The sequence below is a fragment of the Nomascus leucogenys genome, chromosome 14 (genome assembly GCF_006542625.1).
Source record: "Nomascus leucogenys isolate Asia chromosome 14, Asia_NLE_v1, whole genome shotgun sequence".
Classification (NCBI taxonomy): domain Eukaryota; kingdom Metazoa; phylum Chordata; class Mammalia; order Primates; family Hylobatidae; genus Nomascus; species Nomascus leucogenys.
In genome coordinates this window covers 6,084,112-6,100,862 of record NC_044394.1, presented here as the reverse complement: position 1 = coordinate 6,100,862, position 16,751 = coordinate 6,084,112, and the positions used below count along the sequence as shown (strand labels likewise).

Below are 16,751 nucleotides of genomic sequence, written 5' to 3'. Positions count from 1 at the left end.
GGATACTCAGTTTCCTCATCTCAAAAAAATGGCAGTGATAATAAGGCTCCCTTTTGGTTGTTGAGATCAATTGAGATGCTATGCATAATGTGCTTTGTGCACCCACATGCTCAGGATAACTGTAAGAAATGGCTATTACTGGCTGAGTGCAGTGGCTCCCTCCTGTAATCCCAGCAATTTGGGAGGCCGAGGCAGGTGGATTACTTGAGGCCAGGAGTTTGAGACCAGCCTGACCAACATGGTGAAACCCCATCACTGCTAAAAATATCAAAATTAGCCGGGCGTGGTGGCCCACTCCTATAATCCCAGCTACTCAGGTAGCACTTCAGGGGCTTTGATTCTTTTGCTCTGTCTCCATCCTAGAAAGAGTTTTGTTGCATTTGTTTGTTTGTTTAAGTGGAGATTCTACATCCTCTTTACCTTTGCACTTCTCTTTTGGGAAAATGTCCTCTTGCCTTTGGGCAAGGCCAGCCCGGCCCTCTGAGCAACACTTTTAAGTTAGATGGGCAGCCTTGATCAGCAAGATAGGGGTGTGAGGGAAACAGCAACTGTGCCACCTCTTCGTTGCTGCTGGGATGTGTTGCTATGGATATCAAATTCAGGGAAGCAAAGACAGCAGCAGAAGAAAAAAAGTTATAGTGTGTATATTGATGTGGACACGTGTGTGCTCCTGCATGCTTGCACACTTGTGTATGAGAACCAGAGAAAAAGGAAAGGTGTTCATTGAGGAGGAGGCCTGATATTTTAACAATTAGATTGGCATTATCAAAGGTGGATTAGCATTTCCAGATACTATATTAGTGACCCGCCCCCATATGATACTCCATAGTCAGAACAGGCCCCAGAAACTTGGCCTCTGTCTCTCCCCATCTTGTTTCTTACTCGTGGTCTCAGCCCCAACAGGGGACAGAGAATACATTTCTTAAGTGCCTACATGTGGCAGACATTGTGCCAGGCACTTACATTTCTTACCTGCCTTTATCCTTGCAGTAACCTTGTAAGATAAATAATGTTACTGCTATTGCATAGATGAGGAGGTTAAGGAGGCTAAGGGTATATGTTGTGAAGTCGGAATGCTTGAGTACATCCCAAATCTACCAATCACTAGCTGTGTAACCTTTGATCTCTGCTGTGTCTCAGTTTCCTCGTCTGTAATTAGTAGCACCACCACCAGCATGGTGAAGAGTGAGTTGAGACATGCTTAGCTCAGTGCCTGACACATCATAAGTGCCCAATAAATGATAGTTGCTATTATTGATTGTGCCCATGGAGAAACAGCTGGAAAGGAGGGGGTTTCTAATTTGTTGACACAATACAACACCCGCCAGGGGGTAAGTGCTTAACAGATGGATGAAAGGATCACAGTACCTTGGTTTTGCCACTGTCAGGGAGGAGAAGGACTAATGAGATCATGGCTAGGTTATGAGTGGGCTGTCAATCCAGATGTCTCTTATTTCAAAACCAGGCGTGGTGGCTCACGCCTGTAATTCCAGCACTTTGGGAGGCCAAGCAGGGAGGATCACCTGAGGTCAAGAGTTTGAGACCAGCCTGGCCCATATGGTGAAACCCCATCTCTACTAAAAATACAAAAGTTAGATGGGCGTAGTTGTGTGCGCTTGTAATCCCAGCTACTTGGGAAGCTGAGGCAGGAGAATCACTTGAACCTGGGAGGCGGAGATTGCAGTGAGCCGAGATCGCCCCACTGTACTCCAGCCTGGGTGACAGGGTGATACGCTGTCCCAAAACACACACACACACACACACACACACACACACACACACACACACACACACACCCCATGGGCTCTTTCTACTCATCATGTTGGCCTGATTCAGAAACTGGACTGATTTCCCAGCCTCAGGAAGGTTGTATCCCTGGAAATGTTTAAGGGTAGGAGTGACAACAGCCTGTCTTTGAGAGCCAAACTACCATATGGCCAGCAAGGAGAAGGTGTTGGTCCAGGAACCTGCAGAGTACTGGTTCTTTCAATGCCCCCTGGGCTCCTCTCACAGCTTTAAGGGCTTTGGAGATGACAGATGTCTCTCCGACATTTGTGGTATAGTGGAGGTCTAATCGGCACATTCTTTAAAGAAATGCTTCATTTGGGAACCAAGAAAGAAGAGAATCATACAGAGCATTTTAAAAGAGTGATTTTAAGGCCAGGCACGATGGCTCACACCTGTAATCCCAGCACTTTGGGAGGTTGAGGTGGGTGGATCACCTGAGGCAGGAGTGCGAGACCAGCCTGGCCAATGTGATGAAAACCTCTACTAAAAACACAAAAAATTAGCTGAATGTGGTGGTGCAGCACGCCTGTAATCCCAGCTACTTGGGTGGCTGAGGCATGTGAATTACTTGAACCTAGGAGGTAGAGGGTGCAGTGAGCTGAGATTGCACCACTGCACTCCAGCCTGGGTGACAGACTGAGACTCTGTCTAAAAAAAAAAAAAGAAAAGAAAAATAATTGACTTTACTATTGGGAGGATGATTATCAGGCATTCCATGGGTGTCACTTGAATCTGGTCCCAGCTCCAGTGCCAACCAGCTTTGTTACTTTAGACAAATCTGTGCACCTCTCTGGGTCTTGATTTCCTTACCTATAATGAAGCAATGACTGGGACCAATGGCAATCACTTTGCTCTCATGTCCCCTTGGCTCTATTCTTCTATGACTTCACCCCCAGCTTCTCTGGGTATAAATAGGTCACAATTCCTCATTATTCCAGCTTTTGCTGAACCTGCTCCTTCTGGGACAGTAGTAACTACGGAAAAGCATCCCTCCCTGGTATTCACAGGCTTTTCCAAGCAAGAGTCCAGTGATCTCCAGGGTTGTCTGCCTCCACTTTCCCTCTCTGTCTCAGAGGAAACAGCTTGAGTCCTCTTTGGAGAAGCACATATTATTAATAACAATGGCTTGTGTTTGTTCAGGGTTTTAGAGCTTACAATGGAATTAATATTATCAGTCACACAGCTGGGATGGGATAGAGCCTAGAGCTTAGGTCCAACTGCAAAGTCCCTGCTTTTAACAACTCCACATTACCTATGTCTTCAAAAGGTCTCCTTAAGTTAAAGTTGAAATTAACTGATGTTCATGAACCAAACGAACCATTGTATTTGGATTTAATTTTAAAAGAAAAAACTGGAGCCCCTTCTCATATCTAGTCACTGAGTTCCTGATTCACCACACATTTATTAAATGCCTACTGTCTACAGGCACTATTTTGGATAATATGGTTGCAAATTAGAATCAAAAACAGTAGCTGCCTCAGAGGGCTTTGAAACCCAGAGGTAGCCAGATATGGTTCCATACATATGTAGTGCAAAGTTATAAGTGCTGGATACACTGTGATGGGAAAAAGGATGCAAGGTTGGAAAGAACATGGATTTTGAATCCTGGTTTTTAGCCCTGGCTTTGCCATTAACTAATTAGGAGTCTTTGGGTAAGTCACACAATCTCTGTGAATCTATTACATAGCAAGAGTAATACCATATAGGATTACTGTTGAAGTTTAAGTGATACAATGCACATGAAGTACCGAGGACAGTGCTCGTCACATGTGGGCAGTTCATATCTATTAGTATTATTATTAGTGACCAGCACTGTGGGAGGAAAGCATTGCTTGATTAATTCCACCCTGGCCAAGGGCTGAGGAGGTGCCATGAAGCTGGGCCCTGAAGTATGAGTAGGTCTCCCCTGGTTTGGGGTGATGGGGCAAGAAAGGGTGGGGCAGGGAGTCTTTCAGGGAGAGCAAATAGTGTGAATAAAAGCTCAGAAGCATCAAAGGGTTGGCAAGTTTGGGCAGCCATGAGTAAGTTGGTGTGACTGGTTGGTGGGGGTGGGGTGGAGCAGAAAATAATGGCAGATTATAGTGGAAGGTAAATTGGGGTCATAGATTGTAAAGGGTTTGGGCGCCATGCTAAGGAACTTAGCCAGGGTTTTATAGAAAAGGGAAGACACTGAAAGTTTGGAGTGTGTGTTAGGGAAATGGCAACTCAAGTGGCAGTGTTGAAGCTGGGGCAAGGCTGGAGGTGAAGACATGGACTATCAGGCTATTGCAAAGGCCAAGGCAAGAGAGGACAGAGGCCTGAGGGCGAGGACGAGAAGATGGACTGACAGACAATTTAGGAGTTATTGGCGGATACTTTGTTTGTAACGAAAGGATGCTGACAAGGATGAAAGACCAGAGATTTTTTATTTTTTTCAGTCTGTATACCTGGGTGAACAGTGGGGCCATTACTCAAGAATAAGAAAACTGAAAACGGATCAGAAGGTTTGGGGATAGGGTTAGGATTCAACTTTGAAAACGTATTTGATGTGGTGAAGTCCAGGAGGCAGTTGGCTCTGCAAGTGTGGAGCTCAGGAGAGTCATCTGCCTCGGGGGTGCGATTTGGGTGCTGGCCATCCAGTGGTGCTGGCTCCCACTGTGGAAGGCCCTGAGTTTCTTTTCAGGCAAAGAGATGGGAAGAGGCTGACCAGAACTCTGGGGAACATCAAGCTCCAAGGGTCCAGCCAGAAAGAGGAACTGCACTGAGCATGACTCTAGGGACCCCAGGGGCTGGAGCCGCAGAGCAGGCCTATCCATGGTGCTTGCCTTTGAAGGGAAGAGGAGACAGCAGCAGAGGCCCAAGTCCTTGGTCAACCTGTCTCAGAATGTGACATTTTGGGGAAGTTGTCCAACCTTGAGGGTGTGAGGCCCTTGAGTCCACAGGTTAGTTACCAGCAGCCCATACTGTCATCAAAGTTTCTCCATTACCCTTGGTCTCTAACTTGAGGTTTGATATTGACTAGGTCACTTTTCCTCTATGGGTCTCAATTTCCGCATTCTCCGCTGTGGTAGTCGTGAGTAGACAGATGTCCTTTGAGGCACTGCAATGCTGACATAGCATGTTGACTCCCTTGGGGCCCTTGGTCCTCTGTGGCTGTGATGACCTCACTGACAACCAGGTCTCTGCCCTTGAAGTGAGGCTGGAATGACACCAGTCAAGACTGTTTCTGGGAGAGAGTCACTTCTGCATAATTTCCAGTAAAGAGCCAATCACCAGAAATGAAGAATTTTTAGATTTAGAGCAAATTAAGGCTAGTTTCCCTAGGCTGGATTCCTGCCTTTGCTCCTGTAAAACCAACTCTCTATTTTCCCAGTTTCCTCCCATCCTGATTTAAGTTTTTGTCTTTTCTCTCAGCTTTGCCTTTGGTCATTGGTTTTCCCATCCTCACCCATCCTTTGTCTTATAATTTAAAAGAACAACAACAACAACCACCACCACCAAAAAACTAACTGGAGCTAAATTAAAAGACTTTTGTCACCTGAAAAAAGGGTAGCAATACATTCCGATGGAGAAGAGCGCAGCACAGGCCCTGGAATTGGGGAGAGAGAAGGAAACCATCATTGGCTGGGCAGGAGCTACACGTTTGGAAGATACTAGAACATCCCAATAGCCTGGTAAGATAGGTGTCATTATGCCCATTTTAGGTATGGAGAAACAGTCTCAGGAGATCAGGTGCCTTCACCAAGGTCCACAGTTAATAGAGCCAGGATTCAAACCCAGGTGGTTCTCACTCCAAAGTCCAAGGTGTTTTGTTTTGTTTTCCTCCATATTATCAAGCTCCCTCTCCGCAGAAAGGTTTTTGCCTCACGGGCAAGTTACTCTTCATGTCTCAGTTTGATTATCTTTCAAATGATAATCCAAATTCTAGCCATGAGCTGTTGTGTGGGTTTGAAAGAGATAACAGATGTGAAAGTGGTTTGTCAACTGTAAAGCATTAGACCTGAGTTAGTCATTGCTTAATTTTATTATTCCCTGGGCAGGTAAGATCAAGTTTTAACTGTTCAGCAGATAAGACAATTTCTCCCATTTTTAAAGGATTTCAGATGCAGGGGCAGGTGATTCTTCCGCCCACTCCCTGGAGTCCTCTTAGAATTTTCTCTATGAAATCATTCAGTGCTATCTAGCTTCTGATGGGGAAGCTTTTCTAAGTAGTGGACTCTCTCTGACTGGGAGGGTTCTTGATTGGCTAAAAGGGTTTATCTGGCAACTCAGCTCTCCCTCTCCACCTATTCAAGGAGACAGGGGGTTTTGGGTTCAGTAATCTGGGAGTTCCTGTAATCCCCAGAACTGATAGTCACTTTAGGGTCTTCTGCTCCCTGCCCTGCATTTCACATGTGGGCACATTCTTAAATTCCCTCTGGATCACTATTTAACAGCAGCTGGACTCTGAACTCTTGGTATGCTTGGAGCACCAGATAGAACCTGGCTTATACCAGGAAGATAATTAATGAATATTTCTTCTTTTATGCAGTGTATTCATTTATCTCTCTCTCTATATTGTCTACATGTGCCCCAAACAGCACCAGTGATCAGGGATATCATAAGGAGTAAAATGGAGACAGGTGATCCATGTACTGGGAGAGAGAAGGCACACAAATAATTGTAAATTGTGCATTCCAACTACAAACCATAATACGGCCTATGAAGAAAAAGCACAGAGAGCTGAGAGATCATGCATCAGAGGGGACCCGATACGCTTCCCCTAAGACTGATCTGAAGGACAGGGTGACATTTAGGGGTGCTGGTGGCAGAGGAATTATCCCAGACTGAAGGTGGGGCATGTGCAAAGGCCCTGAAGCAGTGGGGAGCTTGGTGTGTGAGGGGACCTGAAAAGAAGACTGAGCCCAGAGCCAGGGGAGAGAGGGCCTCAACTTGGTAAGGATCCTGGCCTTTATTCTCAGAGCAATGGGAAGCCATTGAGAGGTTTTAAGCAGGGGAGTGACAAGACCACATGTGTGTCTTAAGGTCACTCGGGCTACAGCGTGGAGAATGGATTGGAGCTGGGGTGAGCAGGGAATCAGGGAGAGTGGCTGGGATTATGAACTCAGGGAGCACTAAACCCCCTGCCTCTCCCAACAGCCCAGCAGAGTGCTAGAGCTAGAGCTGTCTGAATCTTGGCTCCACCACCGATGAGTTGTTTGATCTTGGGCGAGTCCCTTAGGCTTCCTGTTTTGCAAGTTTCTGCATCTGCAAAATGAGGGGAGGTCTCCTCGCTTAACAACTTTTTTTTCCCTCAATTGAATAAGTTGAACACCAGTCAGGAGTCCTTTACAACACCAGGTGGGAAGACGCTGACAAAACCAGCGACTCTAAGGCCTGTTTTGTTTGGCAGGTGTAGACTCCCCACATCTTCCTTTTGTTGCATAGACTTACTGGGCAATCTGCAGACGTGTGGTTGGTTTCTGGAGCTCAACCCTGACCATAGAGAAATAGCAGCTGCTGGATCTCCCAGTGCTGATGGCACCAGCTCCTCCTGCCTCCAGCAACGGGAATGAACTCTGTGACCATCTGTCCTTAACTGAACTTCTCTGAGCTTCAGTTTTCTTATCTGTAAAATGAACCTATGTGCATTTATTCCTGCAGTTAATGTTTGTTAAGTGCTGCTATGGGCCAGGCCTTGTGCTAAGCTCTGGGGATATTAGACAAGCCTATTTCCTATTCTTGGGAGTTCTCATGCCTCATTTTACATAAAATTATGCACGTGAAAGTGCTTTTTACATTCTAATGCTGTTTAAACCTACAACAACTATAAAGGGAGGGTTGAACTGAAAATCTGGAAACATTGCTTCTAGTGCCATTTCTGTTCCAAAGTAAATAAAACGGAGACAAGTCAATTGGCCTTGATAAGCCTTAGTTTCTGCAGTCAAATTAATGGGTAAAGAACTTTAAGGACACCCCAGCTCAGGTGGGATGATTCTATCATCTTTCCCTCAAAATTTGAATCTATTTTTTAAATTCTATATATGGTTTCTTTTGGGGCCCCCTTTTCTCTTATTTCAAAAGAATAAAAATTTGCAGTCTCCTCACTATATCTAATCCAGAAGTCCCAATTGCAAATGTATACAAAGGTCATGGTAGGTGATATAATGACTGAAGTATGCAATAGAGAGAGGTGAAGACTGTGGCAAAACAAGGAGGACACACTCTGTTCAAAGGGGGCCATTTCTTTTCAGCTGCAGCAAATTATTGCTTCATACAAAAATGCAAGCTGGATCCAACTTCTGTTTTCCTTTAAATCATCTGTCAGTTTTGTCCTTTTATCTCTTCTTCCTGATTATCTGTCCTTTAGGATTAGATGCAATCTCTTACGTGGCCTTCCAGTCTGGAGTTTTACCTTTCTAATCTTTTTGTTTGTTTGTTCATTGTTTATAGTTTTAATCCGGAAAGTCTTCCCACCTTATCCTTTGCTCAATGACCTAGCATGACACCCTGTGGACGCCCAAATCAGTCCATGTTTCTTCACCTAGTATTTAGTGAAGACTCACTATGTCAAGCAGTATGTCAGGGACTTGTATGAATGGCCACGCGAGGGTCTAGCTGTCTCTTACTCTCAATGTCCTGTGTATGTGTGGGTTGGGGGTAAAGGAGGGACAGAACTCCTACATCTGAAATTCCTCTTCTGTGCATGGTCCGTTGCAGGCCTGAAGCATCAGGGGTCTTTTAAAATTTGTTCCTCAGCCTCACACCCAGTCAGTGACCAGGTCCTCTCTAGTCTTCTGAGAAATGATCTCTGTATTTGTTGGTATTGATGCTCCTCAGGTATAGACTCTTATTTGACTCTTTTTTTTTTTTTTTTTTTTTTTTGAGACAGGATCTCACTCTGTCACCTAGGCTGGAGGGCAGTGGCACAATCTCGGCTCACTGCAACATTTGCCTCCTGGGTTCAAGTGATTCTCCCATCTCCGCCTCCCGAGTAGCTGGGATTACAGGTGTGCACTACCACGCCCAGCTAATTTTTTTTTGTTTTTTGTATTTTTAGTAGAGACAGGGTTTCACCATGTTGGCCAGGCTGGTCTCGAACTCCTGACTTCAAGTGATCCACCCACCTCGGCCTCCCAAAGTGCTGGGATTACAGGCATGAGCTGCCACGTCTGGCCTTGACTCTTTCTTGACCATAGCAAGGCCCTCCTTAACTAATCTCCTGGCAGCCACTATTCCCATCTCCAATCTATTCTGGACACTGGCACCAAATTTAAATGGAAAATCACTGCATCGTTTCATTTGTGTGTCCTAGACATACAGTATAGAACCTGGACTTCAGAAGTGCCCACCACAGGATAGATTAAAGATGGGCGCCAATTATTTGCTACTCCTCCCATTGAGAGATGATGTCTAATTTCCTTCCTCTTGAATCTGGGCTGGTCTTAGAGACCTGCTTAACCAGTAGGCTGAAATGGAAACAATATTTTGGGACTTTTGGAGTCTATGTCACAAGAAGCCCTGTGGCTTCCCTTCAGGCCTCTTGAAACACTTTCTCTCAGGCCCATGAGCTACCATGTAGGTCCAATTAGCCTGAGCCACCAGACTGTGGGAAAATCCAAGCCACATGGAGAAGTCCCTTGTAGTGGCTCTGGCCAATATTCCTTCTGAGCTCCTAGTTGGCAGCTGGGTGCTAGAAGCCATTTTGGAAGTGGATCCTCCAGCTCTCAGCTGACATCATGAGTATAAGAGATGAACTGCCAAGCAGAGCCCTTCCCAAATTGCTCACTCACAGAATCATGAACAAAATAAAATGGTTTTTAAAGATTATTCATTTTGGGGTAGCACATTATACACCAATGGATAACCAGAACAGTGCTCAAAAATATTTATTGAGTGAATAAATAATTCATTTTGCAGCAGTGCCCTAATGGGGTCCCTGCCCTAATTAAGAGCTCTCAATGGCTTCCTGTCACTATTCTCTTAGTTGGCATTCAACATCCTCCATAATTTGGCTTCAACCTGCTTTTCAAATCTTATTGCTTGCTCTTCTCAGCATGGATCCATCCTATGCTAAAGTTTGTTTGAGCTATTTCCCAAACACACACATACTTTTCCAGCACCATGTCTTCACTGATATTAATATATACTTTCTCCATCCTCACATCTCCTCCTCCATCCTCACTTCAGTGGGTTGACATTCAGTCTGTTCTTTGAGGTTTCAGTCAAATGCCTTCTCTGGCTGTGAGCCCTCCTTTTTCCGGCTCAGGTTTATTTGATGCTTCACAAACTCCTCTTTTATCTCTTACCCAGTTCTTATTTATTTATTTATTTATTTATTTATTTATTTATTTTTTTTTAAGAGACAGGGCCTCACTCTGCTGCCCAGGCTGGAGTGCAGTCAGGTTACAGCTCACTGCAGCCTTGAATTCCTGGACTCAAGAGATCCTCCTGCTTCAGTCTCCTGAGTAGCTAGGACTACAGGAATGTGCCATCATGCCTGGCTAGTTTTTAAATTTTTTGTAGACATGAAGTTGCCCAGGCTGATTTTGAACTCTGGCCTCAAGGAATCCTCCTGCCTCAGCCTCCCATATTGCTGAGATTGCAGGTGTGTGCCACTGCACCCAGCCACCAGTTCTTCATTTCTTATCTCCTCTATTGCATTGTAACTTCCTTGTGGGGGTGTAGGGGGAGGAAGTGGGAGGTGCTGGCACATAACAGGGTGTGCAAATATTTTTTGTGTGTGTGGCTTACCAGGCATGAACCCTACAGAGCTTGACTTGAGACTTACTAGCTCACAGTGTGGCATGCATTTTGTCTCCCAAGATGGGTGTTCAGGTCCTTAAAGGAAGGAAGATTATTTGGAAGAAGCATAGGCTTTGGTGGTGTCAGCTTGGATTTTGAACTGTAACCGTGTCACTTACTGTGAGGCTTTGGGGAAGATGCTTAAACTCTCTGAGGTTCAGTTTCCTTATTTGGACACTAGAGGCCTTAGATGAAAATGAGTGTAAAGGCCTAACAGACTGCTTGGCACATGACAAACCATTAATAAACACCTGCTAAACAGGTACAACAGAAGGATTGATCCGCTTGCTGATGATCAGTTGTTACTATGTAAACTTTAGGGAGAACTCGCTCCCATCAATTAAAAAAAAAGCAAAGAAAAAAAAGAGAACAAAGAAAAAGAGAACCATGATGAGGCTCACTAGAGAGGCACCACCGAGCCAATCTCAACTGTATTAATCTGCGTGATCTTCAGCAAGTGGCTGCTGAGGTCTTAGTCTTCTCATCGGTAAATTGAGCGGTGGGCATTGGAATCCAAGCTCCCCTCCAGCTCTGACATTCCAAGAGCATTAAAGAAAAAGGATGAATCACTCCCTTCAAAATACCAATATGGGCTGGGCCCTCCCCCTGTAGTCCCCATCGAGCAGAGCTAAGAGCTCTTAATACGCAGCCAGCTTCTTCTTGCAGCTGCCACCAAACTTCAACCCCCTTTCCCAGGGAGTCTCAGAAGCAAGACTGATAATGGACCCCTGGCCTTCTCCATCTCAACAGAGAGCTAAATCCGGTTCCCAGACTCTGGGGGCCAGAGGACCCTCCATTGAGAGGGCTGGCTTTCCCTCTCAGTTTGGTCATTGGGCCTCAGTTTGCTCTTGTGTGCAGTGAGAGAGAGAGAGAGAGAGAGTGTGTGTGTGGGGGGGACATTGAAAGTGGAAGGAAGGAATAAAGGGGAGGCTTGCAAATAGGAGGTTGATGAGTGAATTCTCGAAATTCTAGTGGGAGGAATGGGTTGGTGGAAACCTTGCCGTTCTCTTCCAGTATTTGGATAAGTTAACATGTGTGTATCTGTAATAGTTATAAATCTCCACTCTGGGGAGGCACGGCCCCCCAGCAGCTGCATAAATTCATAGACACAGGTGTCAGAACCGCAGAAGTCACCTAGATCAATCGTCCTCCTTACAGGAGATAGACACTGGATGACCGAAGAGGACAGTTTTCTTGCCTCTTTACCCAGAGCCCTCTCCTCCTTTCCGCGTTGATGCTATTATTAGTATTATCGGCATTAATAATAATGGAGAGGTAACCAGCTGTGCATTAGGCACAATGTTCCAGGACCCGCACTTCCTTCGTTAGCTTCTGGGACTGCCTGGGTCCCGCTGGGTCCTCTTCCGCGGCCGCAGCGGCTTCGGGCCTGCTCTCTGGTTCTGTGCATCCGGTGGTCTGTCTGTCGCCGGTCACGTCTGCAACCCGCGTCCTCCCAGCTCACACCGGCTCCCGCTCTGAAAGCCGAGAAGCTCGCCGGCTGCGGGCGGGTTTTCCAAGTGGGCAGGGGTGAGGAGGAGGGGCGCGGGTGGGCGGGCCCGCGGAGGGAGGAGGGGGCGTCGCGGAGGGGAAGACCTCGCATTGTAATCCAATGACATTGCCAACGTGGGGGTGGGGGCGCTGGCCTCGGCGCGCTCTCCGAGTTTTGGCTGCCCGCCCAGCTGGGAATAACTCTCTTCGCATAATTCGCGTGTTTACCAGGCATGAAAACTCTTGCTTTCGCCCCCCTCGCGTAAGACCCCTCCTCTTCCCCACTCCCCACCACCTCCGCCCCTCGCAAGTGAAACTCTGTCTAAAAAAATATTGGCCCGGGGCACAGAAAGTTTTGCATAAATTCATAAGTGATGAATGGCTGATTTTAACGTTATTTGGGTATTTGTCAGAACTTAACAAATATACATGGGGACGGCAGTTCATAAACTTAAACATCTCAATATCCCCTTTCTTCTGGAAATAAATTACGTTTGTTTGCCCAGCTTGGAGTCTTAAGGTAGCCGACATTAGGAATATTTTAAAAGCCATCATCCATCGAGCATGTCTCCCAGGCGCCAGGAAGATTAAATGAAAGAATCATAAGATGGAGGTCTTTAACTTTTAATCCTTTTACAATGAAGCCTCAGATAGTCGCGGGGGCAGGGTGCCCTCTCTGGGGGGAATAATGCCGTTATTCCTCGGCTCTCAGTTAATGAATACCCTAACGTCTGTCCCACGGCTGACGGAGGCAGCGCCGGGGAGGGGGCTCGGCTCCGGGGCCAGGCTATTGAAATGAGGAGCCATCGAGGCTGCGTCGGGAGGGAAGAAAGCGCCCGGCTGGAGGGACAGGGCGGGCGGGGCCGGGGGCACTGAGACTGCGCTGGGGACCAGGCGCAGGTTTGAAATAATTAGCATAGATTCCCCGGGACTCCGGACTTGGGGGGTTAGGGGGGGTGGGGGATGGGGTGGGAGGAACGCCGGGAGGGAGGCGCGGAGAGGTGGCAGGGAGGTGGGGAGGGAGCAAAGGAGAGCGACTTTGGAGTCCAAGATAAATAAAGGGAGCGCTGAGCAGTGTCAGGAAGCTGGCCCACGTGGAGCTGTGCGGACGGGCGCCACTGGGGACAGAGGCTGAGGGACGCATGCGAGAGTCAGGCGTCGGTCCCAAGGAGTTGGCTTTTTAAGGGGTGGGGTGGGAGTGGTGTTTTGCACGTCCCTTTAAGGGGTTACGTGCCTTCTGCCCCTATCTAATCTTAAAGCGCAAAGATTCCGGTTCCGATTTCTCTCTCCTCCCCATCCCTCAAGGGGAGAAAGTGCCCAGAGCACGGGCATACCCTCTTCCCAAAAGCAGATGTCAGAGGTGGTGATTTTCACCCAGATTCGGACCCCTCTGAAACCATGGCCCTCAGTCTTACTTAGATCCCCGGGGAGAGGGGAGGCCAGTGTCAAATCTCCCTGATATCCCCAGCACCTTCGGCCGAGAGTCTGGGATTTCGGGGCTCGGACCTGCAAGATCCCGGAGGCTGTGAGCCTTGTTGATTCTAAGGGATTGCCTCAGCTCGCACCACCGCAGCTTCCGGGCATGCAAAGGGTTAACATGGGCTGGATATTGAGGTGGGGGGTACGAGGCGGGAGGGGTGGCGGGATCTGGGTGGGCGCGCTCTGATCTCCCCCCCTCCCCATTCCTCGGGGGTCAAGTTTCAGCGGCACTCCGCCCCCAGGGTAGGTGTGAAAGACACGTGTCCCCATTGTGAAGGGCCTGTCAGGCAGGACAAAGCGGCCGCCCACCCTCCCCCCGCCCCTCGGCCCAGCCTGGGGTCAGCTCCAGGGGGCCGGCTGGGTGTCGAGGTCACTACAGGCCCGAGCTTTGGTGACATAGGGGGAAAAGCTAGGAGACTAGGTGGAGGCCACGTGATGTTTTAGTGAGGGGTTAGAGAATATCGCCCCCCCCCCCCACCGCCCTCAAAAAACTAAGTCACCTCCATCATACCATAGGAGGGGAGTCCGAGGGGATGAGCCCCTTCTCCAACGGGGTAGGAGGCACAGCAGCATCCCCTACCCGCCCCCTCCCACGCCCTCCCACCCCCCATCAATCACCAACACAGAAAATCAGTGTGGAGCGCAGTCGGTTTTAGTGGTTTTCTTTAATCCTGCTCTGCACTTCTTTCTCATTTACTACACGGGATATTATAAAGAATAAATAGCAGATACTCTTAATTTACAATGATTAGTCATTCCATTTGTTCTCTATATTTACAATAACTGTAAAATAACATTGAACTCTATAGCTTCTTCGAGGTCCAAGGAAAACCAAAACACTTTCCGAAGAATGGAAAATAGCTTTTAAAAAGTCCTCTACAAAAGTTCCCCCGTCTCTTTGTACTTTAAGAAAAAAATAACTTTTCCCCCCTGCTTCGCCATGCGAAGGGCACTGGAATATAAATAGCAGGTTAACATTATTAGCAACAACCAGAATAAGTCTCTCTTTTCTCTGTTCTTTTTTTTTCCTTTTGCTTACTTTTTTTTAAAAATACAGTAGAAGCCGGTAACTTTTAACGTATAATACTGACCTTTTAATAAGTAAATTAAAACTGGGACCGTATATACACACACATATACATTCCTACACAGTTAAACAGTGCATTACATGAACCAGAAAGCTAGGTCTCTGTAGCCCAAAAAAAAAAAAAAAAAAAAAAAAAAAAAAGAAAAGTTCATCGAAAACCCTCGCTAGAGGGTGGTGGAACTGGTTGGAGGCGGTGCAGGGGGCGTCGGTGGGGATCGATCAAGTGTCCGGGTGCGGGCAGGGGGCCCCCGAGTTCTAGCACGAGCACTTGCACTCGGAAATGATGGGGTACTGGATGGGAATCCAGCCGCAGCGCTGGCCCCCGCGCCGCTGACAGCGCCACCGCAGCACCGTGAGGTGCACGGACTTGGACGGCTTGCACACCATGCCCTCGGGCACGGAGCACGAGCGCTTACTGAAGCAGCTGCCCACCTTCACGTAGCGCGGCCAAAAGCGGCTGCCCAGGTCGTTCCACGCGTACAGCACGGGGCAGAATGTCTGCGACCACAGCCACATCTGTAACTTCCTCCGCAGCTTCTTGCTTAGGCGCTGCTTCTTGCCCTGGGCCAAGCCCTCGGAGAACTCCAGCCCTTTGATCTCGCTCGGCATGGCCCCCGACGGCCGCTGCCGCAGCAGCTGGTCCAGCTCCGCCAGGTCCTCCGCGCCCCCAGCTGCACCCCCGCCCCCGCCGGGCCGGTCCTCGGGGGGCGAGGTGGCCATGAAGCCCGGGTCGTAGTGGCCCCCGAGCAGCGAGCGCAGCAGCGTCTCGTTCAGATCCTTTTCCTTGGGGTCAAAGATAGGGTCTGGGTGTTCGATGAGGTCCACCAGGGGCAGGTTGTCGCTGGGCGCCGGGCGGATGTGGAGATAGTGCTGGCCGCCGGCCGGTGTCGCCCGCAGCCCCAGGACCACCACCAGGGCGTAGAGGGTGACCCCTAGGCTGGGGCAGCGCTCCATGCCTCCGGCGCGCGCCCGGGGCTGCTGCTTCGTCCCGCGTCCCCGGAGGAGAGCACGCCGAGCCCGCGGCGCCACCGCGCTCCCCCGTCTCTCCGGAGGCGGCTCACCAGAGGCTGGGCAGGCGCAGGGCCGGCAGCATGAGCCGCCGGGAGAGCCCTTCGCGCAGCGCCGGCTCCCACCGGGGCGGAAGAAAGGCACACAAGTTGGCCGCAACTCCTATCCCGGGTCTACTGGGGAAGGCGGCCGCGGCAGGGCATCCGAAATTACTCCAGGGCGACCGCGGGGCGCGGGAGGCGCCGGCTCCTCGCTGCCTTCCCGGGCCGGCGGCGGCGCAGGGCGCGTGGACGAGCCGCTCTCCCCTCCTCCTCTCGCTGCTCTTCGTCCTGCCGCTCTGTGCAAGCGCCGCTGGCTGAGCTGGTCCTAGGGGCACTTCCCTCCGCCTGCTCCGGGCTCCGCGGCCGGCTCTGCCCGGCGGACTCCAGCGGCGGCGGCGGCGGCGGCGTCCGCGCACGTTGGCACCGGTTTGTCTGTCTCGCAGGGTCCAAGCCTTTAAATTTCCTGCACTTTCAGCTCCATCACCATGGAAACCACTGACTCTCTCGGCGTTGCCCCCTCCCCCTTCTTCCCCCCAAACAACAACCCCACCCCCCACTTCTCCACCCCCGAGGAGCTGGAGCTGCACAGGCTCCAGGGGAAGCCGCCTGTACTCGCCGCGGAGGCGGCGGCGGCGGCTTCGGCAGCGCCCAGGGCTGTGCCCCGCCGGACCCAGATGCCCCGGGAAGCCGACAGTCCGGCTGCCCGCCGGAGCTCACAGGCGGCGGCGGCGGCGGCGGCGGCAGCGGCGGCGGTGGCGCTTGGCAGGTCTCCGCGCAATTTTCTCTCTCCCCCACCACCCACCCCCCTTCTCCTCCTCCTGCAAAATGCACCGCCCCCCTCCTTTCTCCTGGAGCAATGCAACTGGGGCTCTAGGCGCCCCGCCAGGGCCAGTCCTGGGGAAAGCTCGCGGCGGCGCTGGAGCCGGGCTGGAGGGTGCAGAGCCGGTGTTGGGGGGGCGGTGCTCGAGGTGGGGCTGGAGGGTTTCTCACTAGCTGGTTGCTTTGCACTGGGAGGGGAGCAGCGGGGAAGTGCTGGGGGCTCGTTTCTCGGTGCATGCAGTTCGGAGCAAGAAATTTCTCCATGTGCATGGAGCGTT

General features: G+C 49.7%; 1 protein-coding gene across 1 annotated transcript; it reads right to left on the bottom strand.

Moving 5' to 3' along the window:
• Nucleotides 1-14,557: 14,557 nt before the first annotated feature.
• NOG (noggin) lies at nucleotides 14,558-16,430 on the bottom strand. The gene has a single exon (XM_003272285.3). The coding sequence runs from the start codon at nucleotides 15,557-15,559 to the stop codon at nucleotides 14,861-14,863; it is 699 nt and encodes a 232-aa protein (XP_003272333.1). The 5' UTR covers nucleotides 15,560-16,430; the 3' UTR covers nucleotides 14,558-14,860.
• Between the last annotated feature and the right edge of the window lie 321 nt (nucleotides 16,431-16,751).